General features: G+C 66.6%; 1 protein-coding gene across 8 annotated transcripts in view; it reads right to left on the reverse strand.

Moving 5' to 3' along the window:
* PLEKHG5 (pleckstrin homology and RhoGEF domain containing G5) overlaps positions 1-23,432 on the reverse strand; it is a 36,364-nt gene extending 12,932 nt beyond the window's left edge. For 2 of the 8 annotated variants that reach the window (XM_045859869.1, XM_045859870.1), the window contains exons 1-2: positions 15,668-15,804; positions 14,756-14,835 (exon numbers count right to left, since the gene is read on the reverse strand). In XM_045859869.1, the coding sequence (XP_045715825.1) occupies positions 14,756-14,835; positions 15,668-15,671 (84 nt within the window). In that variant the 5' untranslated portion in view covers positions 15,672-15,804. Of the gene's footprint in view, positions 1-5,213; positions 5,368-5,704; positions 5,866-9,457; positions 9,588-10,367; positions 10,387-14,755; positions 14,836-15,667; positions 15,805-23,417 lie in introns of those variants that run through there. The other 6 variants (XM_045859871.1, XM_045859866.1, XM_045859874.1 and 3 more) reach the window with 6 other exon arrangements.
* Positions 23,433-27,360: the final 3,928 nt, after the last annotated feature.

Here is a 27,360-nt window from a genome sequence, read left to right on the forward strand (position 1 = left end):
ATCCATGGTGTGGCCACAGGACCGAGCATTCGCCCTCTCCTCCATCCTCGGGCTGCCCCCCCATCCCGCACCAACCTGCCCTCTCCTCTCAGCTGTGCTCCATCCCCCTCCGCCCTCCACCGCAGGGACCCCCCAACCCCAGGACCGCGGATGGGTACCGGTCCGGGCCTGTTAGGAACCGGGCCGCACAGCAGGAGGTGAGCGTGAATGTAATGCACTTGAAATCACCCCGAAACCATCCCCTCCTTCCCTTGGGTCTGTGGAAAAACTGTCTTCCACAAAACCGGTCCCCCGTGCCAGAAGGTGGGGCGCCGCTGCTGGGCAGCTCAGCTCCCTGACCCAGGCTTCCACGCGCCCCGCCCCGCCCCCCCGCCCCCCCCCCCCGCAGTCGCTCCTCTCATCGCCCTGCTTCCCAGCTCCGCATTTTAGAATGTCTCAAACCTACAGAACGTCGCAGGCCAGCACGACACCCGCAGGCCCTCCTCCTTCACCTGCTCGTTCAGGGACTGCCACACTGGCTCTCGCGTCGCCCCGCCCCCGGCGCAGGGATCCCGGTGTCGCCCAGGAGTGCGAACGCTCTGCACGCCCCGGCGCCGCGGCCGGGGCCGCTCCCGGCACACGGTGTCCCGTCCGGGAAGAGTCCACCTCCGAGTTCCCCACGCCGTGCACATCGATGTTTTCCCCATTCAGAAGCCAGTCCATGTCCGCATGCGCATTTGGCGAGTCTGGGTATTTCTTTAAGAATAAATGCCCCGCCCTGGCTGGCGGAGCTCAGTGGATTGAGCCCGGGCTGCGAACCAAAGTGTCGCAGGTTCGATTCCCAGCCAGGGTACATGCCTGGGTGGCAGGCCATGACCCCTAGCAACCGCACATTGATATTTCTCTCTCTCTCTCTCTGTCTCCCTCCCTTCCCTCTCTAAAAATAAATAAATAACATCTTAAAAAAAAGAATAAATGCCCCTTTTTTTTTGTCTCCCGTGGCACTGAGAGTTTTGACGTGTCCAGGCCAGGGGTCTGGCAGAAAGCCCCTCCAGGTGGACTCGTCTGGAGGGCCGCGGGCACGGCAGGCGGAGCCTCTGGGCAGGGACACAGAGAGAGCTGTGTGACTTCTGTGCACCCACGACGGCAGGCCGTTTGGGGACCTTGCCGTCCTGTGCAAGGCCCCCCTTTCTCTGGGTAAACGGATGAGTCACCCGGGGGTGGCACTCTGAGCGGTCCTGTCCCCCGGCAGTCCCACACTCCGGGGCGGCAGCATTCATTCGAGACTCCTGCCCGTGCGACCGGCACCGCGACACCTGACTGGGGCATTTCCCGGCTCTCCCGGCGTCTCTCAGACCCTCTTCCTCAAGCCGGTGACCCCGCCCGGCGCACCAAACCCACTCTTCTCGGGCCCCGTGGCCTCCGGGCATCCAGGTCCACTGTCTGTCTCACAGGACCGGGCATCTGCCATCGGAGGTCTCTCTGCCCCCAGGACCCATGCTCTGTGGGTCTGCCTCTCCACTCCCGCCCTCCCCCTCCCGTGACCTGGCTGATCTCAAGACTGGGAACGCCCCCCACGTGCTGAGGGCTCCCAGACCTAACTAACTCTCCAGGCAGCACCTCAGCCAGGAGGCCAGACCGACCTCCGACCTCCGACCTCCTCCCCTAGATTCCAACGAGCATCCCAGACGCAAAACCTCCGCATGTGGACTCCCGGCTTCTCCAGGCAGCGCCAGCCAGCTCGATCAGCCCAGCGCCTTCTAGGTGCATGTTAGGGGTTGCGTGCGTCCCCCCACAAAGACAGGTCCAGTCCTAACTCCCCAAACCTCAGCACGGGACCTTGTCTGGAAACAGGGTCGTGGGAGATGTCATTGGTGAGGATGAGGTCGCACTGGGGTCCGTCATCACAGAGTATGGACCGTGGAGCAGTCCCATGACTAGTGTCCTCATACGAAGAGACAGAGACATGGAGATGGGGGGGTGGGGGAGGCCACAGGACAGCGAGGGCGGCTACGGAAGTGACAAGTGTACACGCCAAGGAGCACCGGGCCCTGGAGCAGCGGGAAGAGGCGGGGACGGGCCCTCTCCTGGAGCACCCGAAGGCCCCGAGCAGGCCCCGCGCCGCAAGCCCGGGTTCCAGCGTCTGGCCCGCAGAGCCGTGAGAATGGACTGTGGGTGCTCCACAGCCGCCCTGCTGGAGTCCGTTTGTGACGGCAGCCCCGGGAAACTCGCACATCAGGACACAAACCCATGGGTCACCTCCCACCTTTCTGTTACACCCCCGCCCAGTCAGACCCCACATTCCCCACCTTTGCTACCTGCAGGTTCGACCAGGCCGGGCCGCGTTCTCCAGGCGGCACTGGCCACCCCCCCCCACGACACACTGGATTTCAACAACCGCCCCCTAACCGGCTCCCTGTTCCCACCCTGCCCTCCAGTCTGTCCTCCATGGGGCCAGAGTGGACCCTGCTCAAAGAAGGGACACAGATGCCCACTCAGAGCCCCGCAGTGGTTTTCCCTGTCGCTCAAGCATGTGGACTCACTGGGCCCCTGTGCTGCGTCCCCTCCCCGGCTCACTCTGGCCCACCACCTGGTCGGGCACGGCCCCTCTTGGAGCCCTGGACCTGCCCGTCCCTCGGCCTGCAGTGCTTCCCCCGGAGCCGCCTGGAACGCCGGCTGCCTCCCGCCCTGGAGGCCTCCACCCCACAGCCGCCCGACTTCCGGCCCCTCCAGACTTGCAGCTCCTCCAAACCCTCCCTCTTCCTCTCGTTGGCGCCCCCCACCTTCCCACACCTGCGTGCTTCACAGGGTTGCCTCTGCACCTCGTCCGCCCTGCAAGGACCCCACGCACTGCCCTACCTGCGCTCCTGCCCACGCAACAAACACGTTCTTACTGTCAGGGCAGTGGGGGGCTGCTGGAGAGCGTTTGGCCCGGGGAGATCCCGATCAGAAATTTTCGAGACGACAGACAGGATGAGGATGGCCTGGACACTAGGGACCACACCCGACAGCAGGGAGTGGCTGGCAGGTCTGATCCACACACACACACACACGGATCATGTGGTCGCCTGTATTCCCCGGGGCTGCCCTCCGGGCTCCTGACTTCAGGAAGCAGGGACTCCGATCGCCCCTGTTTTCCGGGAGAGGACTGCAGAGCTCAGAGAGGTTGAGTAGCTTGTCGAAGGTCACACAGCCAGTGGAGCCAGGGCTGAGCCCAGCGTGTACAGCCCTAGAGAGCAGATTCCCACCACACTCACACCAGCTCTCGGGGCCCGAGGACAGGGCGCCCAGTGCGGGAGGCGGGTCTCCGGCCGGCCCCTGGGCTGCGGAGACGATAGGAAATCAGTGGTGGTTTGGCTCCGGAGTCCCTGCACGCCTCCGGCAGACAGAAAAGTGGCGGGCTGAGGGGCACACGTGCTCTCAGGGCACTGAGCCCCGGACATGACGGCCCAGATTCCCCAGGACAGCCCGAGTGCCAGGTGCCTCCCCCCCCAGCCTTCTCCAGTGGTCTTCAACGGTGTTCTCAGGCTTCACGACAGGGCTGAGGGGCTCCCTTCAACCAAAGCCGCTGGTTCTGTCTACTTCACCTAAAGAGAGTGCGTGAGCCCTGGCTGGCGTGGCTCAGTGGATTGAGCGCCAACCTGCGAATCAAAGGGTTGTGGGTTCAATTCCCAGTCAGAGCACATGCCTAGGCTTTGGGCCAGGTCCCCAGTAGGTGGCGCTGTTTCTCTCTCTCTTTCTCCTTCCCTTCCCCTCTCTAAAAAATAAAGTAAAATCTTTAAAAGAAAGCGTGAAAACTGCTGTCCTCCGTCTCAACTCTGCCTGGCCCACCTCAAGTCCCCCAGGGCACACTGACAGAGGGTCTGGCCTTGCAGCTTCTCGGACCCCCTGCCCCCAGGCAGAAGCACCCACTCCTGACAGTGAATCTGGGGACGGCCCCTGCCCTTCATCAGCCCTTCTTCCCAGCAGCCCCGCAATCGGCCGGCTCTGCAGCCCTCTCGCCCTCTGAGACCAGCCTGCCAGTCACACAGGCCCTGGCCGCACTGTGGATGGGGGTGACATGGCAGGAACCACTCCGGGTGGCAGGGGTCCTGTGGAGGACCTCTGGGACCCTTGCAGTCCAAGTCCCTGATTCTGTGCCACGACCTCATAAAAGCATCAATCCGGTGAAGAGATGGCAGATTTTACACAAAGCTTCACTCCTTACGGGGGATTCAGCATTCATCCCATATTTACTGAGCACCTACTGTGTACCCACCCTGTGGAGGTGCCGGGCTCCTGGGGGAGACGTGGGAAGGCATTTCCCAGCACCGTGTGGGGCTTCGGTGCCCCCACTACCACAGCGCCTCCACCGTGCATGACCATCGCTGCTACCACTGCTACCGCTAACGATGATGGACCCGGGCCGGCCCCCCAACCCTGTCCGCCTCCATCCGCCCTGCAGCACGTGGGCTCAGGCCGAGGATCCTCACTTCATCCAGCAGGTCTAGTTGAGGCTGAAGTTCCGGGAACCCCCAGGGAGAACCAGAACCCCCCTGGGTGGGCACAGCCCCCCTGCACTGTCTGCTCCCCCACCCCCTCTCCCACCTCCATGGCCAAACCGCAGGGTCTCCTACAGCCAGCTCCAGGGGCAGGGGCCTCCCGGCACCAAAGTGAGGCGACCCCTTCCCCTTTTCTCAGACCCAGGCGCCTACTGCCCTTCTCCCGGCTGCCCACCATTCCCACCCGGAGGGCGGTGGGGGAGGGGCAGCGGGGGGCCCAGGAACCAAAGCGCCCAGCTTAAATCCCGAGGACGGAGAGCGCACGGGACGGTGCAGCCAGTTCACACTGCGTCTCAAAAGGCAGCGAGCGACTGGACCGGAACTTCACAAACACAGAGGGGGTCCCTTGGGAAGCACGGTCAAGGCCTTGCCCCACAGGGTTGGGGCACCGGAAGTGGCTTTTTCCCCCTTCACCCAAGGGCGGGGGCCAGGGGCAGGAGCAAGAGGGGTGTAGCAGGGCCTGGGCCTAGGAAGGAAAGGGGGAGGGTTGGCCCTGAGCCGGGCCTGGGACCCACAGGTGTGTCCGGAGGCAGCCCCAGACACAAAAGACCAGGGTGGGCGACCCACCTCTGCCGCCTTGGGCCCTCGGTGGTGGGGTGGGGACACCCATCTCAGGGCCCCAGTCCCCCAGTGTGCGTCGGGATAGGGGGCTCGGCCACCGCGTGCCCCATCTCCGCCCCCAGCTCCCCATACCTGGCCTTCCGGGTCGCGGGCGTGGCCCCCCGCCCAGTAGGACGCCAGGTCCCGGGAGGGCACCCCAGGGCTGGGTCTGGAGGCCGCGCGGTGCCCGGAGACGCCGGGCCCGGTCCCCATGGCGGCCGGAGGAGGAGGCGGTCTGCGCCGCCCGCCGGACAAAGCGCAGAGCCCCGCTTCCTGCCATTGTGCGGCCGCGCCCGCCCCCGCCGAGCCCGGGACCCCGGCGGGGACGGGGAGGGGTGGGTGGCGGACAAAGAGGGGGCCGGGAACATCCGCCCCACCCACGGGGTCCCGGCCCCGCCTACGCCAGCCCGGCCTCCGCGCTGACCCCCAGCCCTCACCCCACCCCCAAGTGCCCCTCTTGGACTCGCTCCTCCCGGGGGAGCTCCTGGAAGCCTGCAGCACAAGAAAGGGGACAGGCACACAGTCCCCCTCAGTGCTCAGACCCCGCTCCCCGTCCGACCAGGGACGCCCCTCTCAGCTCTGACCTCCGACCGCCCAGCCACACATCCGGCGCTCCGAGGGCCTCCCGAGGGTCATCTAGCGGCAGCGCACAGCCCGGAGACCCCGCCTCGCAGCCTGGGGCGCGGACCCCGCTCCTCCTGCCCAGGCCAGCGCCCGAGGCGAGGGAGCGGAGGGCCGGGTAACCACAGGTGGAGGCTCGGAGGGGGGCGGGGGCGGAGGCGCTGGGCGGAAAGGGCGTGGAAGGTATTCCTTTGGGAGCCCCAGGAGTCGGGTGAGACGGGTCAGGAAAACCCCGCAGCCCGATTTGGCTTTCCCCCGAGATCCTCCCGCCGGGTGCGCCTCCGCGCCCCACCGCCAGGGGGCGCTAGTCGGGGCTCAGAGGAGGCCCACGGGGACGCGGTGTGGTTGGTGCTGGGGTCCACACTGTTGCAGCGTGCAAAGCTCTTTTACACTCTAATTGTGTGGGGGATAAAGCGACGTAAGAGCCCACTGGAATCTAGGTTTCTGACTCCAGGGGACTGGAACGGCCTCCTGGGGACACTCCTCAGCAGCCACGGGGTGAGGGGACCCAGCTGTCCCCCGCCTGCCCACCTCCTCAGTGTGGCTCCCTGGGAAAGAGGGTGAGGAGGGGGTCGTCTCTGAGGACGGCTGTGAGGAAGGAGGCAGTTCCGCAGCGGCTGGGACGTTCCTCGCTCCGCCCCTACTCCCACCACCTGACCCGTTCGCGGTCCACGCCACAGGCGGACCTTTGGGAAAGCAAAGCCCGGTCACCGGAACGCCCCCCTCGCTCCCTTAAACTTCTCCAGTGGCTTAGAATGAAAGCCCCACACGGCCTGGCTCCTGCCCCACCTCCTGGCGACGGAGGGCCGCATAGTGGTCCGACTGGCTGGCCTCCCTTCCCCTGCCCCTCACCCAGCTCAGCGCCTGCATGTCCGTCTGGGTCTTCTGTCCGGAACAGCAGGGACCCCGGTCCTCCGACGGCTCACACTGCTCCCCGACTTCAGTGCTGCCACCCCAAGGAGGCCTTCACCCCCCTCTCAAAATAAATAGCCCCTCACCCTCTCCCTCTCCAATCTCTGAAATGCAATTCTTTCCTCCTAAGTATTTATTACCACCCGAAGTTACTTTACATCTCTGACCGCTTCTTCGCGGTCACTCTTCCTGCTAGAATGCCCTCTCCGGAGGCCAGGGGCCTTGGCTGTGGGCCCACACCGCACCCGCAGCCCTTCAACAGTCCTGGCTCCCAGGGGTGCCCCGTGTGGACTCGGTGGTGACCGGATGCAGACGGCAGAGGAGGGGTCTTCGTGGCAGAGGAGCCCACTGGGGCAGGGAATGTCTCAGCCAGGAAGTCCCTTCGCACAGCCGACGGTCAACAGGGCCTTCCCCGCTGCCCGACCACAGGCTCTCTCCTGCCTTCTGGCATCCATGACCTCCGGCCTGCTGGCTGGGGCAGGTCGGTTTCCACATCAGATCCTGGGGGGTCCTGCCCCTGCTGCTACCCCACAGGCGACAGCCGAGCCCTCCCAAGTGCCAGGCCCGTGCCAGGAGGTCAGGGCAGCACGTCCTGTCCACTCTCCTGCAAGATCCAAGGGTGGAGATACTGCTACTGCCCCCATTGAACAGGCCAGGAAACGGAGGCTTGGGAAGGTTCGGCGGCTCGCCCCAAAGCCACCAGCTAGTAAGTGGTGAAACACACACCTGGGCTTTGTCTCGGGCATGGCTAAGTGGTGGCTCGGGCAGCAATGCCTTGAGGTCCACCCCCTTGGGGACAAGGCAGATTCCAAAGCCAGCTTAGGGGAACCCACTGGCCCCGGGCAACCAGGTCAGATCAAATGGAGACCACCAGGGCCGGCCCAGGGCAGGGCACTGGAAGTCACCTGAGTGAGCAGGCCCTGGCTCAGCCCCGAGCCGTGCTCCTGCTTGGTTCTCCGGGCAGGGTAGGGCTCCTCCTACAGGGCCAGGGCCCTGCTGCCCCAGGGCCAAGAGTGCGGCGGGGTCAAGGAGCCTACGGCGCTGGGGAGGACAGGAGGCTGCCACCCTGCACCAGGAGAGGGAGGAGCCCCCCACAGACTCCTGGTTCCCACCTCATCCCTAAGAGACAGAGCTGAAACAGTCCGCGCCCCACAGCAGGCCCAAGAGGTCCCAGCCTCTGACGCTCTGGGGAGGGGGGCCCCTCCCCAGCCCAGCCCCAGCTCCGGGCCCATGAGTCAGGACTGGCTTGTTGAAACTGATACCCAGGAACCAGATGCTGGGGCTGATGAATAATGGAGTCTCCAAGGCAGGAGCCCCCTCCCACCAGCTTCCCAGCCCCAGAGGAAGAGAGAGAGGCCTGTGGGCATCCCCGCCCCCACAACGGTTGGGGCCTCCTCCTGGTCTGCTGTGGGAGAGGGAGTCCCTGCCCTGGAGAGACCGCAGGTGTAGAGCAGGGTCTGGGGTCGGCTCCGTGCTCTGCCCCCAGCAGATGAGCCTGGAGCCAGCAGTTGGGGCTCCCTGGCTGGAGGGATACCCCTGCCCAAGGGCTCCCACCTGGGCTACACACCCCTGAGAGACAACGGGCCCCAGGGCCCCATCCGGCACCTTGGAGATCCAGGGGCGGAGGCTGCATGCGTGGGCAGGTCAGCCGGGGCTGGGCCAGTTCTGCCGGGCTGCGGGCTGCTCGCCTCATTCCCAGCGGCCTACCCAGCCCCTCCCTTCCCCTCGGCCTGGGCCTCACCCCTTGTCCCCTGGGCTCCGGGGCCCACCCTGAGGAGCGCCTGCCCGAAGGCCCTGCCCTGCGCTGGGCCAAGGGCGGCAGGGGTGTGGAGAGCCTGCCCGCCGGCCGGGCCCACTACACAGGCCCCAGAAGCCAGCGAGGCCCCTTCCTCCCCAGAGAGCGGTCTGGCCGGGACCCAGTGCTAGGGAGAGAGGCAGCGGCCCTGGTCCCCTGTCCCGTTCCCCACGCATGTGTGCCTGACCCTGGAGCCCAGGGCCCTGGCACCACAGCTGGTGCCTTCTCCTGGCACCTTTCTCCAGCACAAGAAGGCTCTGTGGGAGGGACGGGGGCAGGGGCAAGTGCCTGGGCTGCTGGAGACTGGCACCTGGGGCCCACCACACCCTGCCCCTACCCATCTGTGCACAGAGGGCACTGGCTAGTTCTCTGGAATTTTCTGTCTAGGGATGGCTTTGGGTCCGAATGCATGCCCGGAACCTGGCCCAGGCGCAGAGGAACAATAAAATTCCCTTTGAGCGCCCCCCCGCCCCCCACGCCCAGCGCCGGGGGAAAGTTACTGGGGAATCTGCAGGGCCCAGGGACCCCTGGCCTCCGTTTCCCTGCCTTTGATCCAGGCTCGCCCGCCCTCTCCTGAGTTCATCTGCACCCCCTTCCTCTTCCATCTGCCCCCAGCCACCCCACAGCCGGAGGCGCACTCTCGCCCCCTGCCGGCCTCTAGCGGACTTTCTGCCTGGGACCAAACTCAGCGGCCCAAACGGGGCAGGGTCGCAGAGCCTCCCAACCGCCCGGCGCCCAGGCAACAAAACTCACACCCGGGCTGGGGCTCCATAGCTCGTTAGGGCCCTGTCTCGGGGCCAATGACCCCCTAGAATCACGGGGGCGGGGACAGGGGCCGGCGCTTGGGCCCGTTCCACCCGCGTAAGTAGAGCCAGTGGCGCCCATCCTACCCACCTGCGGGCCTGGGACTCCTCGGGACTTTCCACTCCGGGTTCTAGCCATTAATTTAGGGGGAGCCTTGGCGCACGGGCCCACGCCGTCGGGACCCCAGATTCCCAGTGAGACTCACCTAGAGACATGGGGTCTCTTCCCCTGTAGCTGGAGCCCGGGCCAAGATTGTCCAGTTCCCCGGGGGCACGTAGGGCTAGGGGGGCCGGCGCCGCGGGGCGGGGTGGGCTCTGTGGATCCGCGGGCGCCGGGCGTTGGGGAATTACGGTAGGCCGGCGTGGGCGCTACCACCTGGGCGGGCCGGGACGTACCATTGGCGCGCCCGGCTGGGATCGGCGGGGGGGGGGGGGGGGGAGCGCCGGCATCCCGGGAAGGGCCGGGAGGCCGACGGGGCAGCCCAGGCGGTGGCAGGAAGCCCAGCCGGCGCCCCGGGAGTAATCTAGGGTCCGGGCTGCGCGGAGAGGGGGGAGGCGGTTGTCACTGTCCCCGAGGGGGGCTGGCCCTTTACAGATCTCCAGAAAGTTTCAAGTGCCTGGTTTTTAACTTGGGCTTGAAGACAGAGAAGCTCGCCCGTCCCGGGGGAGGCCCCGCCGCAGGAGGCTGCCCTGGCCGGCAAGAAGGGCCGGGGCGCTCCAGGCGGAGGGACCCGCAGGCCGAGCCGGCCCTGGGAATCGCCCCAAGCCAGGCTCGCTTCCTCTCCGCTATAAAGGGCTGGATTCTGAACTGCGCCTCCGTGGCGCCTGAGAAACCCGCCCGCCTGTCTCTGCGTCCCCCTCTTTTTTCCTGGCTCATGCACCGCACGGCTGGAAAAGGGGCCATCCCGCCCTTTGGCGGTTCCCAGCTTCCCTCTCCCCTAGGACCTGGGGGTGCAGGGAGGGCATGGGGGTACAAGGGCACCGCTGAGGCGGCAGGCACCTTTGCCCCACGCACACCTCCCCCTTCCCTTGAGGTAGGTGCAGTGACTAGGCCCCCCGCCCCCCCGGGGGACAGATCTTGGGCCAGGGACCCAGCGAGCCTCAGCTCAGGCCCACCTGCACTGTCCCAATCAGAGACCTCGTCCCTCGGGCCCCTCCACAAGCCTGCAGCCCGCTCCCGGCAGGTGCTCCCCTCCTTGGGGCCGGATCCACACCAGAGCCACTGCTCTCCGCCAGGTCACATGCACTGGGCCATCTGTCTCTGCCTCCCCAGGCCGTCGCCTGCTCCCCCCACCCCCCTTCAAAGTTCCTTAGCCAAAGCGCGGGAGCTCCACTGGCACTGCCTCTCTGGCCCCACCCCCTCTCCAGGTGCAGCATGGACGGCCCCCTCTCTACAGCTGTCCAGCATCTGGCCACTCTTGAGAGCACCCTGGCCCCCTACCTCTTGCCCCCAGAAGACTAGGTGACTCCCTGTCCCATTATTCACTACATCCGGCCCATTCTTCTACAGGGACCTCAGATCCACCCTTTCCTCTGCCTCGTGTCCACATGTCCCCTGGGTTTCATCGGGCCACCCCTCCCCTTGACATGCACATGCACCCTCATCCCTGCCACCTCACAGCCCATTGTTAGGCTGGGAGGGAACTCTGAAGTCAGAAAATCCAACTTCCACTCTCTCTGCTTGAATACTTCTAGGCACGGGGTGCTCACTACACACACACACACACACACACACACGCACGCATCGGGGAAATGGCTTCAGTCGTTGCAAACGGTCGCCTACCCTGAACCCACACTCATCTCTCTGCCAGGGCCCTTCGGGGTCTCCTCCTGACAGACAGCTCCTCCAGGGGGGCGGACGGACTGGCCTGACATGCCCTGGCTAGTTACTGCACCGCCCTGCTTGTCAGCGGCTGTCTCCTACACGGAGAGGCGGTCACCCCCACTGCCACGTGGGGGTGTGAGGACTAGCTGAGGTCCCCGTGGCGAAGCCTGGCATGGCACACAGCAGCTGCTGAGTGACCGGGGGCTGCTAGACCATTGCCTGTGTTTGAGGATGAGGCCCTGCGGGGTACATCTCCAGGACGAACACCCAAACCTTCTGTCCCCGCAAATGTGGTAGCCCAGTGTCTCCAGGGCCAGGGTCGGCCCTCTTCCATGTCTCCTGTGACCCGGGGTGCCTTCCACAGACTCGGACCGAAGAGCCCAGCTCAAGAGGGCCCAGACCCTGTCTGGCTGGTGGTCCCCTTGCAGGAGAGCGGGCCCACCCTTCACATCATCACTGGCCCCCAGGAGGGAGGAAGCGACCCTTCCCCATCTCCCCACAGACTCCGAGAGCCCCACTCGCCCAGGGCACAGCACGGATGTGCCATAACCACAGGTCAGCTGGGGTCTGGGAAGGACCCTGGGGATCTCAGGGCTCAGGGAGGGGAGGGAAGGTGCGTCCAAAGCCTGGGGGCTTCTCCCCACTCTGGGGTGGACGAGTACATTGGTGCAGGGGGCCACACTCTGTGCGGAGCACTAGCTACACATGCACGCCCCCTCCCAATCCTCACCGCACCTCGCCTGGGCACTGAGGCCCAGAGAGGTGCACTGACCTGCCCGGCGTCACACAGCTGGAAATGGTGGGCTTTGACCCTGGAGCTCACAGACGGGGGCTACTCCACACACCTTCATCCTGGGGTCTCCCAGGCCAGCGGTCCCCAGCACGGACCCATACAGGTCCACGGCCTGTTAGGACCGGGCCGCACAGCAAGAGGCTGAGCACACGAAGCTTCACTGGCCTTACCGCCTGAGCCCTGCCTCCCGCCTGCCCCGGCCACCGTCCCCTCGGTGGAAAAATTGTCTTTCAGGACACTGACCCCCGGTGCCAAAAACGTTGGGGACCACTATCCTAGGCAGATGGGTCAGACATCCTCCTCGCCTGGCATCAGGGTGCTCCGCACCCAGCTCTGCCTCCCTCTCCCCGCCCCCAGGCTGTGCTCGACCCTTACAGCCCCAGCGTGGCTCCCTGCTCACTCGGTGCTCCTCCGTCTCAGCACCTCCTCATGCCTCAGGATGCCAGCGGCCTCCTCCAGGAAGCTCATCCTGGTTACTCCCTGCCCCCAGACTGAACTCCAGGGGAAGGAAGTAGGGGTGGGGCGGCTGATTCATCTCAGAAGCCTCGGCACCCCAGGAGTGGTTCAAACACCCCTGGGCCCCAGGGTGGGCCCAGAAGCAGAAGGGTCCGGCCCTGTGGAAAGACCGCCCTGCCGCCTCCAGGGCCGCCCGGGGGGCGGGGGGGGGTCGGTACGGCACAGCCCGGTCCTCACGTCCCTCTTCCTCCTCCCAACGAACGGGACGGGACGGGACGAGGATGCCAGCTCCTGGAGGCGGGAACTGTGTTTCCTGGACACCTCCAGGGTCAGGACTGGGCCTGCCCCGGCAGATGCTGGAAGCTGATTCGGCGCCTGGGTGATGTCATCCCCTTCCGAAAGCTCCCGCGTCCCGCTAGCCGCCCCTAGAGCAGCCGGAGAGGAGACGAGGCAGCGCCAGAGCTCGGGCCCTCACTCCAGGCCGAGCTCTGCCGGTCCGGCTGCGCCGTGCGGGCAAGTCCTTTCACCCCCGCGAGCCTCGGCTCCTCCCACGTCACGTGGGAGTCACAGCGGTGCTCTTCCCCTGAAGGTCTCACCAGGGCTCAGCGAGGGCTCAGCCAGCGGTGCTCATTATCGCCGCCACCAAGCTGGGCGTCCCCTCGCCGCCTCTCGCCCTCTCCTCCAGCCGCCTCTGACTCCCGCCTGCGGCGGTGCCCCTTCCTGCTCCCCTAGTGGTGGTTTTACTTCCACGAGAGGCCGCCGCCTCCAGACGTCCGCCCTGACCAGCGCTCCGCCCTCTGATCACTCAGGCCCCTGATGTGAGTCGGTTCCATTTGTCCCAAAGTGGGTCCCACCGGTGACGGGGCTTGGTCTCTCCCCCTGGAGGCCCGGTAACCCCCCAGCTGCCGACGCTGCCGCCGGCACTGCTGGGTTCCAGGCAGGCCAGGGCTGAGCTGCAGCGAGGACCCGCGGACTGCAGAGGATCCACGCTTGCTCGGAAACCAGCTCTCGTCCACAGGCCTCGCCTCCGCACAGCCCGGACCCTACCCCAGCAGCCTGAGGACCTGCCTCCCACCCCCGAAGCAGCGGCCCACAAGGCTGTGCAGGCCCGTGGCGGGCTGTACGGTGCGGGTGATGGGGCCAACTTGCTGCCAGGAGCCCCCATCTGGGGGAGAGGCAACCAGCCAACACCAAAGCCCCATTGCCAGGCACCACCCGTGCCAGCAGATTGTGTCTGAATCACAGACGCCGCCCCCTTGCCTGGTGACCACAGCAACTGGAAGCCTCCCCCTCCTCTCCCCGCCCCCAGAACAGCCCTCCACGTTCCTTCTGACTGTTCCTTCCGACTGTTCCTTCTAAACGTGGTCTTCCTGTGCAGAACGCACGCTTGTGTGTCTGGGTGGAGGAGGGTGGTAGGGGGGCCCGGGGGGAGGGGGTGGCACTCCTAACCTCCTGCAGCTGGCAGAGCAGAGCAGAGCTACACAGGGGCTAGGGACACGGGCTCTGGCACTACCCAGGTCTGGGCTCTGGGTTCAAATCTCAGCTCTACCACATCCTAGCAATGTGTCCCCTGGGGGAGCCACTGCCGCTCCGAGCCTCAGTTTCCCCCTCTGTAAAAGGGGATAATGACAGGACAGAGCTCGGAAGGCCTGCAGGAAGTGACACCGAGTCCTCGGAGCCTGAGACGCAGTGACCTGTGGCTGTCACGACTACCGTCTCTCGAATGGGGGCCGGGAGGGGTCCGACCGCTGGCTGGGCCTCTCTGGGGCTGCAGGGTCTCAGCCGCGTCCCAGGGCCTCTCACAAGCTCGGCATCTCCACCAGGGAAACGAGGCCGTGACGTCTTCCCAGCAGCGCTCCCACAAGCAGCGCACCAGGCACAGAAAGCGTGTGGCACGATGCCCAGCGCGTCACGAGCAGGAGCGCTGCGTCCTACGGACCATCATCCCTCGGGTCTGCCTCCTCCCAGCCCCCGGGCCCTGGCCCTCTGGGGCCAGTCAATCAGCCCCAGGCCACAGTCACTGTCCCGAAGTTCCACGGTGCCCCTGACCCATTCCCAGGCCAGAAGAGTGGCCTGGCGGCACAGGGAGAGACAGGGCCAGCTGGGCTGGAAGGGGGAGGCCCTTCCCCCTGCAGAGGAGCCTCAGCGGTCTCGTCCGTGACGTGGGGCCACAGCTCCCGTCACCTGGGGGCTGCAGTGCAGTGCAGGGGCTTTGGGGCACCCCCGTCGCTGCTGCCCCTGCTGTGGCAGTCCTCCCCCTCTGCTGCTCCGGAGCCAGCCGCCCAGTGTCCCCAGCCGCCCGTGAACCCAGACAGCACCGTGGCTGAGCCAGCTGCACCCTCGCCCGGGTCCCATGGATGTCCGTGCCCGGGCAGAAAGGATGATCAGAGCCCTGTCCCCTCCGCTCCCAGCAGCCCCCGGGCTCCCTACCTTGGCCGCTCGCCCCTTGTCCATGCAGCCGGGGTTCTGACAGCGCAGGCCCCTCTCCTCCGCCGCCAGGCTCCTGGCGTCTGCGGGGGAGACAGCAGAAGGTTATCAGGCGGGTGAGGCCCAGGGAAGGGTGCGCCCCAGACAGGGGCACCCAGGCCCCCCCCCCAGGGCCCCAGTAGCCTCCCCACCAGAGGATGGGTGGGGCTGCCTCCTCAAACCTCCCTTCAAAGGAGGTCAGTGTCCCTTTCTCTTTTAAATGGCAACTTATCTGCTCGGGGATCTCTGCTGTGAAGAGCCCTGTTCTGGTTGCTGCTCCCCAGGGAAGCTGTCCAGATTCCACGGGGAGAAGTGGCTTTGGAAATCCGCTCCCTCCCCCTGTCCCACAAGTATGCGGGGGTGGCTCGGGAACCTTGTGGGGCCCCTGACTTCCAGGGGGATCCCTGCAGGGCTGTTGGGGGGCAGGGGGCTCTCAGGGGCCAGGATCCCTTCCTGCCCCTGCCCTCCACAGCACTCTGTCCAGACGCCCTTCAGAGGCCCGGGTGGCCCCCCGGACCCGCTGTCCACCTCTGACCCAGAATCCGGCCCCCTCCAAGCCGCCTCTCTTCCGAGGGGCTGGGGTGCAGCGGCGGAGGGGGCAGCGAGGGGACAGAGAGGCTGCCCGCCCCGGCTAGCCTGCAGGGCCAGGGGGAGGGGTGCTGCTGACGCGGGCCCCAACATGGGGGCAGAGTTTGGATCCCCTGGTTCCGAGACCGGAGTCCACCTACCACCTTGGGCACGCCTTCCCCGGAGGAGGGGGGCACCGAGCTCCCCACCGCGGCGCCCCCTCCCCTCCCGCCCCTTCCCCGAGCTGGCGCGGAGGCGGCGGGGCTGGTGGGCCTGCACGGCAGGGGATGGCCAGGGGCCCGCACTCACCCATGGAGGAGGCGCCGGGCGGCCGGGGACGCGGGCAGGGTGGCGGACGCCGCGGGCCGTCCTGGGGGAGCGCGACGGCGGCGGGGACAGGCGGGGGTGCGCAGAGAGGCCGGAGCACCGCGGCCGCGGGACCCTCAGCGGCGGGAGGCGGGGCGGGGCAGGTGGGCGGCGGGCGGAGCCCGCGCCGTGGCCCCGCCTGCGGGGGGGCCGGCCTCGGAGGCCCGCGCCCCGCCCCGCCCCGCCCTCACCCGTGGTGGGGTGTCTGCTAGGGGCGCCAGCGCTCACCACCCCGACCCCCATCTGGAATGTCGCAGGTGTGACCAAAGGCCGTGGTCCCTCCGTCCTCCGCCCCCCCATAGCCCCCCAGCCACCACAAATGGAGGCCAACACCTCTGTTTTGATGGGTAGGAGACATTTTCTCCATCTCCGGGAAAGTGGGGATACAGGCATGTTAGGGGACTTGGCCGTGTCTCCTGGTCCAAACGGTGCCATCGAAGTGGAAACGCAGGTCAGGACACCTCCCCGCGCCCTCACCTCCCACCTGCCCCCGGGAAAGCGCCCCCGCCCATTCATTTTTTAAATAATTTTATTTATTGATCATTCACTTATTTATTTATTTAGAGAGAGGGGAAAGAGAGGGAGAGAAACATCAGTGTGTGGTTGCCTCTCACACGCCCCCAACTGGGGACCTGGCCTGCAACCCAGGCACGTGCCCTGACTGGGAATGGAACCCCAGGCCTTTCAGTCTGCAGGCCAGCCCTCAGTTCACTGAGCCACACCAGCTAGCGCTATTGATTGATTTGAGAGAGAGTGAGACATCGACTTGTTGTCCCACTTATCAATGCATTCATTGGTTGGTTACTTCCTGTAAGTGCCCTGACTGAGAATCGAACCTGCAGCCTTGGCGAATGGGGACACCGCTCTAACCAACTGAGCTACCCGGCCAGGGTGAGCCCCCCGCCCCCGCCACTTCAGCAACGCTGTCAGGGATGGGGTCAAGGCTCCACAAATGGGAGTGGGCTTGGTGGCTACTGTTGCTTCCCTGACATTTATAAAACTCCACGAAAGTGCAAACACACACAGAGATGTGCAGCTGTCAGGAGGACACAGCTCAGAAACGTGTTTCGCCGACCACCCAGCCAGCGCCCCGATGGAGCAGCAGGGCATCGCGGGCCCCCCTGCAGAAGCCCCCTGCGGGGGGCTGCCCAGCTCCCTGCGAGGGAGCTGCTGTCCAGACGTCTGACTGCACGGGTGCGTTTTGCCTGGTCTTGTACTTTATGTAAATGGCATCACGAGATACTTGTCAGCATTTTAATGGTTACAAAACACTTGCGCTGCAGAAACAGAACCTCCGGGAGACGAGAAGGCCCAGGCTCCCCCCCGCCCCCCGCCGAGGGACAGAGGCTGGGAGACCCCGTTCCACGCCCACACGGCTGCCCGAGCTCTGGGGGGGATGAGACCCAGGCCGGGGAGATCCCGTTTCCAGTGGCGCCTGGGCCCCTCTCCCAGAGGCCCCGCGGCCCCTTCCCCGTGCGCCTCTCAGCCAGAGGAGGGGGCCTGCCCTCTTGCATGCATCCCTTTCATGCGTCGGCCGGGGACTCCGAGGAGACCAGAACCCAGCCTCTGCCCTCAAGGGCTTGTGGCAGAGGGAAGCGTGTCGGCCCCGTGTCTTCTGGAGTCAACCAGCAAACATCCCAGGTCCCCTGAGGGCCTATACCATGTGTCGAGCCCAGAGCTGGGCACTGGGGACCCACTGGCAGCTGCGACCCTGACAAGCCTTGGGGAGCTCACTGCGGGACCTGGCAGGCCGGGGGACCCTTAGGGAGGGCACTCGGGGACAAGGCTGACTTGGGAGCATCTGCACAGAGGGCTCCAAGCGGCTTGAGGCTTCTCAGCTGGGCGGGAGCCAGGGCACAGTGTCCCTCGGGCGACCTGAGCGGCGTGAGGTCACCCTGAGGCCACCCTGAGGCCACCAGAGCTGACCGGCTGCACTCAGCCCACGGAACCACAGTTCAGCTTTTGCTTCGGGGTCTCTGCTTCCAGCGCTGGCCAGCTGGCTCAGCGGGTTAGAGCGGCAGTCCCCGACCTTTTTGGCACCAGGGACCGGTTTCGTGGAAGAAAATGTTTCCCCAGACCGGGGTGGGGGTGGTCCACGGACGGGAGTTGGGGGAGACAGGCATGCCCACCGCTCACCTGCGGGTGTGCAGCCTGGTTCCTAAGGTGCCAGCCAGGGACCGACAGGGTCCGAAGCCTGGGGTGGGGGGGACCCCTGGGTTAGAGCATCGTCCCTCCCGGATTGGCTGGTCTGCAGGTTGAGCCCCGGCTCATACAAGAAGCAACCAATGAATGCGTTAGTAGGCGGAGGGGGCCTGGTGAGGACCCCGAAGGGCCCCTGGGCCGGTGGTCTGCGGGCTCTGCCCAGCCCTGCCCGCCAGGTGACCGGGGGCGGGGGAGGCAGGGTCCCTCACCACAGCTGCAGCAGCCCTCCCCGCCATCGGGGTCTCCACAGGGACCTGGGCCCTCTGTCAGCTTTGGGGGTGTTCCCCGTGCACCCTGCGGGGGGCTTCTCAAACTCCGCCAGACAAGGTCCGGTGCTGTTGACCCCAGGTCCCTGGGTTTTCACAGCTCTGGGCCCGGGGTCAAGTTCTTGCGCCCTATGACCCAAGACTTCTGGGTGCTGGCTCTAAATCCTGTGCACCCCAGACCAGGGTTCCAGGGAGCCGCCTCCCCAGCCCAGCCCTCTAGGCCCTGCCATGACTGGTCCAGGCCACAGCCGCTGCAGGGCCACCACAGCCACCCCTGGGTCCCAGAGGAGCCCAGATGTGTGGGTTCCAAAGTTCTTTCAGGCACCGGGGTTCTGCCCAGCTAACCTCTCTGGGCTCCAGCTCCCTCAAGGTGCTCAGCCTGGCTTTGAGTTCCCCCCCACCCCACTCCAGACTGCTGCTGGGTCCCGGCTCCCCTGGGCCCCAGCGCCCTGTGTGCGCTGAGCTGCAGCGTCTGGCAGTTAAACTTCCTGCAGCCCCCAAACACAGGGAAATGGGGAAGGGCCCTGCGGCTCTGGGGTCTCTGGGGACCGGGGGTGGGGGCGGGTCTGGGGAACTGGGACAAGTCTCCCCCACCACAGGCCTGCCACGAGCTCCCCTGTAGGCAGGCTGCCCGTGAGCAGCCTTGCAAGGGGCGGGGGGGGGGGGGGGGACGCCTGGCTAGGGGACGTGTGGACCCGGCGATGGCCTACCCTGCGCAGATCGATTGGTGGCCACCTGACCCAGCGCAGCCAATTAGATTCACTCTCTTGAGAACCTGAATTGAGACAGGCAACCCCTTCTGGGCTCCTAGAGCCCTGAGATCAGGGAAGGCCCATCTGAGTGGACAGAGCCCCGCCATCGTCGGGGAGCAGAAATGAGGGGACCCACAGAGGCACAGGGTCCGTGGAGAGGGCCCTCTAGAGCAATGGGGGGAGGGGGCAGCGGCGCTGTGCCTGCCCTGGGTCCCCCCTGGCCGGCTCCCACCTCCTGTCTCACCCCTCTGACCTGAGTCAGCCTGCACAGGTGTCTGGCCGCTCGTCCCTGGCCAGGCCCCAGGCAGACCTGCAACCCTGAACTTGCTCTACCCCCAGCGTGCCGGAGGCCGTCTGTCTGGGTCTGAAGTGGCCCAGCTGCCCTCCCAGCTCCTCCAGCCTCCACCGACCCGGGGAGGGCCAGGCCCCCCAGCCAGGCAGACGAGCCCCCCGCCAGCCCCGCCCCCACCTCTATCTCAGTCCCAGGGTGTCGCTTTGCCTCTCCCGCGACGAGATCTCTACCCCCGCGGGCCAACAGGGCGTCTGGGCAGAAGCCGGCCTCCAGACACGTTTTCTTTGGCTGATCACCGTGCTTCAAAAGAATTTGAATCGGTTGCCAACTCTGAAAAGTCAGATTTCACATAAAAATCCAGATTTCTGGCTTCTCTGCGCAAACCAGAGGAGCCTGGCAGCTGCAAGCCCATATTCGCGATGGCTCCAGTCTCCGAGCCGTGTCTGCTTTGGACTGGCACACACCCTACCACCCTCCGCACTCCCCACCACTCCCTATCGCCTCCCTCCTGCCCCCCAGCAGATGGAGCTGAGCGTCTGACGTTGGCCCAGCCCTCCCTGGCTCTGCCCCCTGCCTCATCCTTCAGGACACAGGCTACTGACGGCCTGCCCGCTCTCAAGGACCCGAGCGAAACACAGAGAGCTTCAGGAGGGCCTGTCCGTCTCATCGTATCCAGATGCCAGATGAATCTCTCCCTCCTTGATCCCCCTGCCCCGGAAAGGACCTTCAAACTGACCTAATCCTTTTGACCTGTCTTCCCCCGCGGGTCGCCCAGGGAACACCGCCACGGATCGATCGATCCCGTGGCTCTGCCTCCACTCACGCCTGCTGGGCCCTCCGCTTCCACACCCAGTCCCGTCTCACCATCCGACCCCTGCAGCGTCGCCCGACCCCAAGTGACCGGCACTGGCCACGGCGGCCACTGAGCTCGGGCCGCGAGGCTAGTCCGCCCTGAGGGTGCGGCATCCACCCTGGGTTTTCATCACCGAGGGCAGACAGGGGGAAGGGAAGGAGGTAAGCTCTCGCCGGTGACTGCTTACACCGATGGCGTGTTATAATAATGGTCACGTTTGGGACATGCTGCGTGAAGTCAAGGAGATTATTAAAATGAGTTTTCCCTGCTCGTTCAGATTTAGTTCTTTGGGGATGCGGCTACTAGAAAAATCTTAAACAGCACCATCCGCGTTGGCGGATGGGCGCGTCTACCTATCGGGCGACGCCGTTCCACGCGGAGGCGTGCCGGCTGAGCCACGTCACGGGCGGGGACACCGAGTCTCAGAGGGCGGGGCAACTGGCTCCTGGGGGATGAGGCGGGGCTTAAACCCGGGTCCCTGAGACTCCCGGTCCCTGCTCCCAACTATTGGGCCACACCGCCCCATGGTGCCCCCATGCTGCCTGGCACAGTTTGGTGCTTGGCACCCGTGAATGGGTCCCTCCGTTGTCACTTCAGTGGCCCCTTTCCCAGCTGGCCCCAGGCTGACACAAGTGCACGAGAAACCGGACTTGTTGGCCTTCCTCAGGTGCCCTCCTCACCTGTGAGCCCCCTCCAATGAACCCGTTAGACCCGAGAAGGCAGAGCCCCTCTGCCCACCATCCCCCAGCCCCAGGCCAGGCCGCACAAAGGCTGCCACTCCCTGGAAGCAGTGTGGCCTTGAACGCCCCACCCACTGGAGCCCCGCCTGCCCTGCAGCCTCTGCGTGCTTGGGCAGCTGCGGCAGGCTGGGCCGGGCCGGACCTCTCACCAGGGCAGCCTGCGGAAGGCCAAGATTTGCCCACCCCTGGCCAACGGCCAGAGGGCATGTTCTGGGCAAATGCCAGCGGCCCCAGGAACCTTCCGCTAACCCTGCCCCGACACCCATCGGAGAATCCCAGGTGGCCTGGCCAAGAAACTGGGCCCAAGGCCTCACAGGGTATCCTGGGGAGGACCGTCCCCTAGGGAGAAAGGAGTGTGGGCCACAGCGCCGCCCCTCACGGAATGCCAGAACACCTCTGGCATCTTCCCCTGAGGCCCGGAGGCCCCGGCTACGGCCCGGCCCACCCGCAGCCCCCCGGCTCAGTGAGAGGAGCAGGGAGGACGCACTCAGAGCTCCTTCCTGGGGCTGGAGAAACTGTCCGCACAGCTCCCGCCCCGCCCCCCCCCCCCCCGGCCTGGCGCCGGCCGGCCACTTCCTCTGGCTGAGGCTGCTGTGGGCACCTGCCCATCCGTCCACCACGGGCTTCCTCTCCGGGCTCCTCGGGGGAACCGAGAGTGGCCAAGAGGGGAACAGGCGCAGGGCTGCGGAAACGGGCTCGAGATTCCGAGTCAGGACAGTCACCCTCTGGGCATGAGCCCCGCCCCCGTCACGGGGCTGGGCTGGCACTGGGCTCGCCACCACCCACCCTCTGTGGGCCCTGGCCAGGGCCCGGCCGGCTGCAGCGGACAGAGCCCACACAGGCCGCTGTGTGCCTGGCCCGCCGCCCCGGCCTGCCTCGGCTCACCCCCGGGGTCCGCTCGGATGCCGTGCCCCCACCCCCCACCGTGTGCTGGGGCCCCTCTCCCAGCTGGGGCAGAGCGGGCACAGGGACGCGGGGGTCAGTGGCGCCCTGTCCTCGGCTCTGAGGCTGAGGGCCGCAGTTGCGTGTCTGGGTGCAGCCACTCCAGACCTCGCTGAGCCTCCCCTTCCAGAAGGGGACGCTACGAATCGTCCCTGCCTCAAAGGGTGGACGTGGAGAAGCCAGGAGCCGGGGCTTTCGAAAGTCCTGGCACCGGACAAGTCCCCTTAATGGGGACTGCCTGGCCTGGGGATTTGGGGGGGCAGGCAGGCTTCACAGAAGCTGCTCTGGAGCCACGCCGAGTGGCCAGGGCACCCCGCAGAGGACCCAGCAGGAGTGAGCGTGGGCTCCCCTTGAAGACAGAGGGGAAGGGGGGGAGCCCTGGGAGACCAGGGCGCACAGCCTGTCTGTGGGGGAATGGAGACCCTGCTGCCTCCCGGGCCTGTGACTGGGACTGGCCAAGTGACCTCAGGCAAACCTCTGGACCTGGGAGGACCTCGGCCACCTCGCCTGCCACAGGGAGACAGGACCCTGCTGGGCGGAGCAGCACATGCGGTCAGGACGGCCCCAGCCTGCCCCTCAGGCACCCTGTCCCAAGCCCACCCTCCGCCTCCAGAACGGCCCTCCCCCCAGCCTGGCCGCCCGCCCATCAGCCCCGCCTGGCTGCCCTCCACCCCCCACCCAGCATCCGGCTCCTCCTCTCACGTCCACCCTGCCCGCCTCCTGCACGCACTCTGAAGGTGTCCGGGGCCCGGCGCCCCACCCCAAGCAGCCGCATTCCCCTGTCCACTGCGGCCAGCAAGACCGGAACCAGGAGGGAAGTTGCCACACGAAAGACCCCTGTCACTCTCCTTTCTGGGTGCAGCTTTGTGGAACTCACACCCCAGGTGGTTCCCTTCCATGGCGAACCCCAGGCCTATCCGTCACACTTCTGGTCCCCTCCGGCCACCGGAAGGGTCAGGGGAGGCTCACGCAGGGTGGGGATGCTGCGCCAGGAGAGGCTCCCGCTCCCCTGGCCTGAGGCCCGAGATGGGGTGAGCCGCAATGATGTCAGGCCCAGATTGTACCCCTGTTCTGTGCCATCCCTGGGGGTCCTCTCAGCCACCCCATGATGCCCATTTACATGGCCTTCCCAGCATCCCACGCCGGGGGAAAGGCCGGTCGGCACGCAGACGCAGGCTGCGGGGCTCCGCATACCAGACCCACCACCTGTCCTGCCCTTCGAGGGCCTCGCTTCCTCGCCTGCAAGGGGGGTAACGGGAGAAATGACACGTGTCCGGGCCTTGGACATGAAGGTTCCAGAACTCATCCCATCGCTTGCGCCCGATCGTGGGGTGGAGGGCAGAGGCGGAGCCCAGGCCTAAAGCCCGGCGCCCTGGCTGCCCTGCTCTGGGCCCAGCTGTCGGGGCCCCCACTGCCCAGCCCAGTAAGCCCATCTCACCGCTCCTGAGACCCTTGGGGTCCTTCCTTGTGATCGGGCCCCTCTCCCCGACCAGGAGTGGCCTCAGGAGGGGCTCTGGCCTCCACACCACTGCTGAGCGAGGAGCTGGCAGTGTCTTGTGCGTGGTGACCGGGCACAGGCTCTGGCCAAGGGCAGACCAGGTCTGGGAGCCTCCGGACAGTCCTCCCGGAAGGGGGTCCACACCTACCCCCAAGGTCCTCGATGATGTCCAGGGTGGAGCTCCAGGAGAAGCGCTCCCCAGCCCCCAGCTCCAGCCCGGCCAGGGCGCTGGGCAGGGCCTCCAGCTCATAGGCGCCCCGCTTCCTCCAGTAGAGAAACATGCTGAGGCCTGGGGAGGCCTCCCCACCAGGCCCGCGCCCTCAGAGGCTGGGTGGCCCCGGGGACCCAGGTCCCCGAGGCCCGGACTCCGTGGGCACAGGGGCTGCAGAGGGGCTGTGGGGACCCTGGGGCTGGCCTTGGGCCGGCAGGCTCGGCCCTCCCCAGGGACGGGGAGCATTCTGGGAGCGGCCGGGGGCCCTGGAGCTGACCAATGGCCAGGGCCCCGTCCCCACACAAAGCGCCTTTCTTCCCCTCCTACAGACATTTTACAAATTTCGACTTCCCGGCCCCCTCGGAGTCCCCGCGGTGGGGCTGGGTTAGGCTGGCCGTCTGGGGGCAGCGGAGGCCCGGAAAAGAGTACAATTGTTCCGTGGTCTCTCGGCTAAGATAAGTTTCCAGAGGAGAAAAATGTGCTGCCCGGGGAGCAATCCCAGCGCACCCCCCCATCCCCCCCCCGCCCGACCTCCGACCCCAGCCCCAGCCCTAGCTGGGCCTGCAGGATTTCTCAATGAGGAGTGGAAGCGCCCGTGCGGGTGCCGTGGAGCGGCCTCCGGAGCGGTTTTCGGCCGCCTGACTCGGCGCCCTCCCCAGGAAGCTCGAGGTCCATCTCCCAACTGCATTGAGCCAAGGCCTTGGGGGAGGCTCCAGGGGTCAGAGGGCAGGAGCTGCCGGCCAGGCCCTGCCCGCGGGCAGCCAGCGAGGCCCAGAATCTGCCCTCTGAGCTCTCACGGAGGGCCCGGCCCCTCCCTGGACTGGCCACGCTGCACCAGGCCGCCCCCGCCCCCACCCGTGGACTGTGCCAGCGGCACCAGAGGCGGCGCCGTGCGTGGGGCCCTGGCAGGCCGAAGGCGTGCAAAGAGCCTCTGGCATGTCCACACGGAGCTTCTGTGCCCCCGGCACCGTGGGCACGAGGGTGGGGACCCAGGGGTGGGTGGGGGCAGGGAAGGGCTGGCGGGTAGGGGAGCGTGGGGGGGTACGAGCCACTCAAGAAAAGAACCATGAGAAGAGTTAAAAACAGCAAACAGCTACACAGAAAGTGAAAGTTACCAGTCAATTTATTGCCAAGCCTTATAAAAAATGGCATCTTTTTATCTTTTTAGAAAGTGAAAACGAAAACCCGCAGCTGCCCGGCACCCTGGACAGCTGGGCCTGCCCTCCTCTCCGAGTTCCCCCTATGGCAGACGAACCTGGGTCCCCCCGTGGAGGGGGGTCGCCCTCTGGCGCGGCTGAGGGCCCAGGCTCAGCTCACAAGCAGCGGGATTTGGAGCCAGACCCAGGAGTGTCTGGCTTCAAGGCCACCTGGGGGCCTGGGCAGCCGCCTAGGGCACAGGGCCCGCAGTGGGGGGGCAGTGGGTCGGCCTCGTGGGGGCCCAGCAGCGCCATACTGCCGTGTTGCCTCTGCCTGACCCTCCCGCAGCCCCCGGCCTTCCAGGGTCGCCGAGGAGCTGGCCCGCAGTCCAGTCGGGAGAAGAGCCGGGGCAGAGGCGAACGCCCTGCCTACCAGACGCCTGGCCCCAGAGAGGCAGGAGGCCTGGGCAGGAAAGCTGGCAGCAGAGGGCTCTGCTTTCCAGGGGTGGGGGCACCCCAGGGCTGTGGCGGGGGGCAGGGTGGCCGTCCAGGCAGCCCGAACGCCCCTAGCGGAGGGCTGAGATGCCAAAAGGCAGCGCAGTAATTCAAACCATCTGCCTGCCTGCCCTCCTCCTCGGGCTCAGGGCCCGGGATGGACCGACGCAGGCCCCTCAGCCCTGGGTCCCTGGCACCCGCGTGGCCTGGGCCTGTGTCTGCGCCTACAGGAGGTCGGGGGTGCCCGGCTCGTGTTTGCGGGCAGGTGGCCAGTGTGGGGGTGTCAAGCCGAGCTTGGGGAGTGAGACAATCTGTCCCCGGCCGCCATGGTTGGTCTCAGTGTCCACCCGTCGGAGGCTGGGGCTGCAGGGTGGGGGTGGTCCCCAGCAGTCCCCCGGCCCAGGCCCTCTGTGCAGGACCTGGGGGGCCCACCCTGGGTGACGGTTGCAGAGCAGCCAGCCCCAGAGCAGCCTCGTGGTGGGGGAGGGGGAGGGGCGAAGATTTCTGCCCGCCCTCCGCTTCCGGGGCTGGGGGGGGACGATACAGGGAGCTTCTGCCCCCCTGCGAGCACCCACCTGCAGAGGCCCAGCTGCACCCCTCCCTCCCCCGCTCTCTGGGGCGCATGCGCCTCAGCCCCAGGTTCTCTCTGTCCCCAACCGTGCCTCCTGCTTCCCACCCCCCTGCCTCGGCTGCTGCCAGCCCGTCTGCCAGGACGTCCTCCGGCTCCCACGTGGAGTCACCCACACTTCTTCTGTCTGGGCCGGAGGTCCCCCAGCCCCCGCCATGCCTCCTTCCCTACACACAAGGGCAGGCCGGCAGGCGGGGCGGTCAGGGCAAGCCCACCAGGCTGGCGAAAGGGCCCACCGTGCTGCAGGGTGCCACACCAGCCCTAGAGCCACGAGGCACCGATGGCAAAGGCTGGGGGACCCAGCCTTTTTCTGGCAGAAACCAGATGGTAGGCAAAAGAAAAAAAAATGAAAAGAAAAGAAAGGACCTAGATGGCTGGTGAGGAGGCCCACAGCCGTGGGGGTCTTCACGGCCCCTCTGAGGTGTCAGTGTCCCTTGAGGGGGTGGGGGCTGCCTTGCTCATTGTTGTGTCCCCCAACTCCAGGCCAGCAGCGTGACCGACCGTGCCTGTACCTCCCCCAGGCCAGAGGTCCTCCCCGAGTGTGGCTCCTACGTTGTCCCCTTCGGTCCTCAGGTCCACCCCGGGGGGGGGGGGGAGCGGGCGCTGTCCTCCCCACACAGGGGCGAGGAGGCTGAGGCGGGGCCGGGGGCAATCTGCCCAGGACCACACAGACCAAACAGGGGGGCAGGCTGGGGGCCACCTGGCCTTGATGACACAGTCGCTGCAAGGGACGGAGGAGCAGCCGGAGTTGGGGTGGTCCACACCGGAAGCCCACCCTCCCACAGCCCCGGGCCCCCTCTCCCGCCCCATCCTCTGGAGTCCCCGGGCTTCTTGGTGGGACGGCCTCAGGGGAGCAAGGAGGCTGGTGGCTGCACCCCCTCTGGACGGCCCTGTGGGGCTGGGCCCAGGACAGAGGGGCGTGGAGCTGAAGAGCGGGGGCTGCTCTGTCCGGGACCTGCCAAGGGCCTTGGGCGAGGGGCAGGCCGAGCTTGGGGGAACCTCAGCCAGGTCCCTGAGGGCAGAGGTGCCCGGGAGGGCTGGGGAAGTGGCCCCCAGAGGCTGCTGAGGGAGGGCTGGAGGGGGGACCGGAGCAGGAGGCCTGATCTGCCCCCAACCCCATGCCTGCTGCCCCAGCAAGCCACGGCCATCAGAGACCTGGGCTGAGCCCCCAGACCCCCTCCCCTCCCCCAGCCCGGCCTGCCCCGTTCCTCAGGGCTGCTCCCAAAGGAGTAGGGCCCGTCCAGGGTCCGCCCTCAGCCTCACTCGCTGGGCAGGCTTGGGCACTGCTCTTCCCATCCAATTCCACGTCCGTCCGTGAGGTGGTTCAGGAGACAGCCCCTCCCTCCTGTCCACAGGGGGCTCAGCAGGGCGCCTGGTGAAGAGCAGGTGCTTGCCCCCCAGGGACGAAGACTTGGGGGGGATCTTTGCAGCCTGGCCCCTCCTCCCCCCTCCCCCTCCCCCTCCCCCAGGCAAGGTCCACCATGAGCCTCTGCGGTCCCTGAGCCGCCCAGGAGCTGGCGACCACATCCTTCCCTCCTTCTGGTGCTTTGAAAGGCCCGTCTGGACCTCCGGGGCAGCCAGCAGTGCCGGCTGGGGCAGAGCCGGTGCTGACAGGCGGCGC

This window comes from Phyllostomus hastatus, unplaced genomic scaffold, assembly GCF_019186645.2.
Source record: "Phyllostomus hastatus isolate PE091 unplaced genomic scaffold, TTU_PhHast_1.1 phas_scaffold_182, whole genome shotgun sequence".
In the NCBI taxonomy this organism is placed as follows: Eukaryota; Metazoa; Chordata; class Mammalia; order Chiroptera; family Phyllostomidae; genus Phyllostomus; species Phyllostomus hastatus.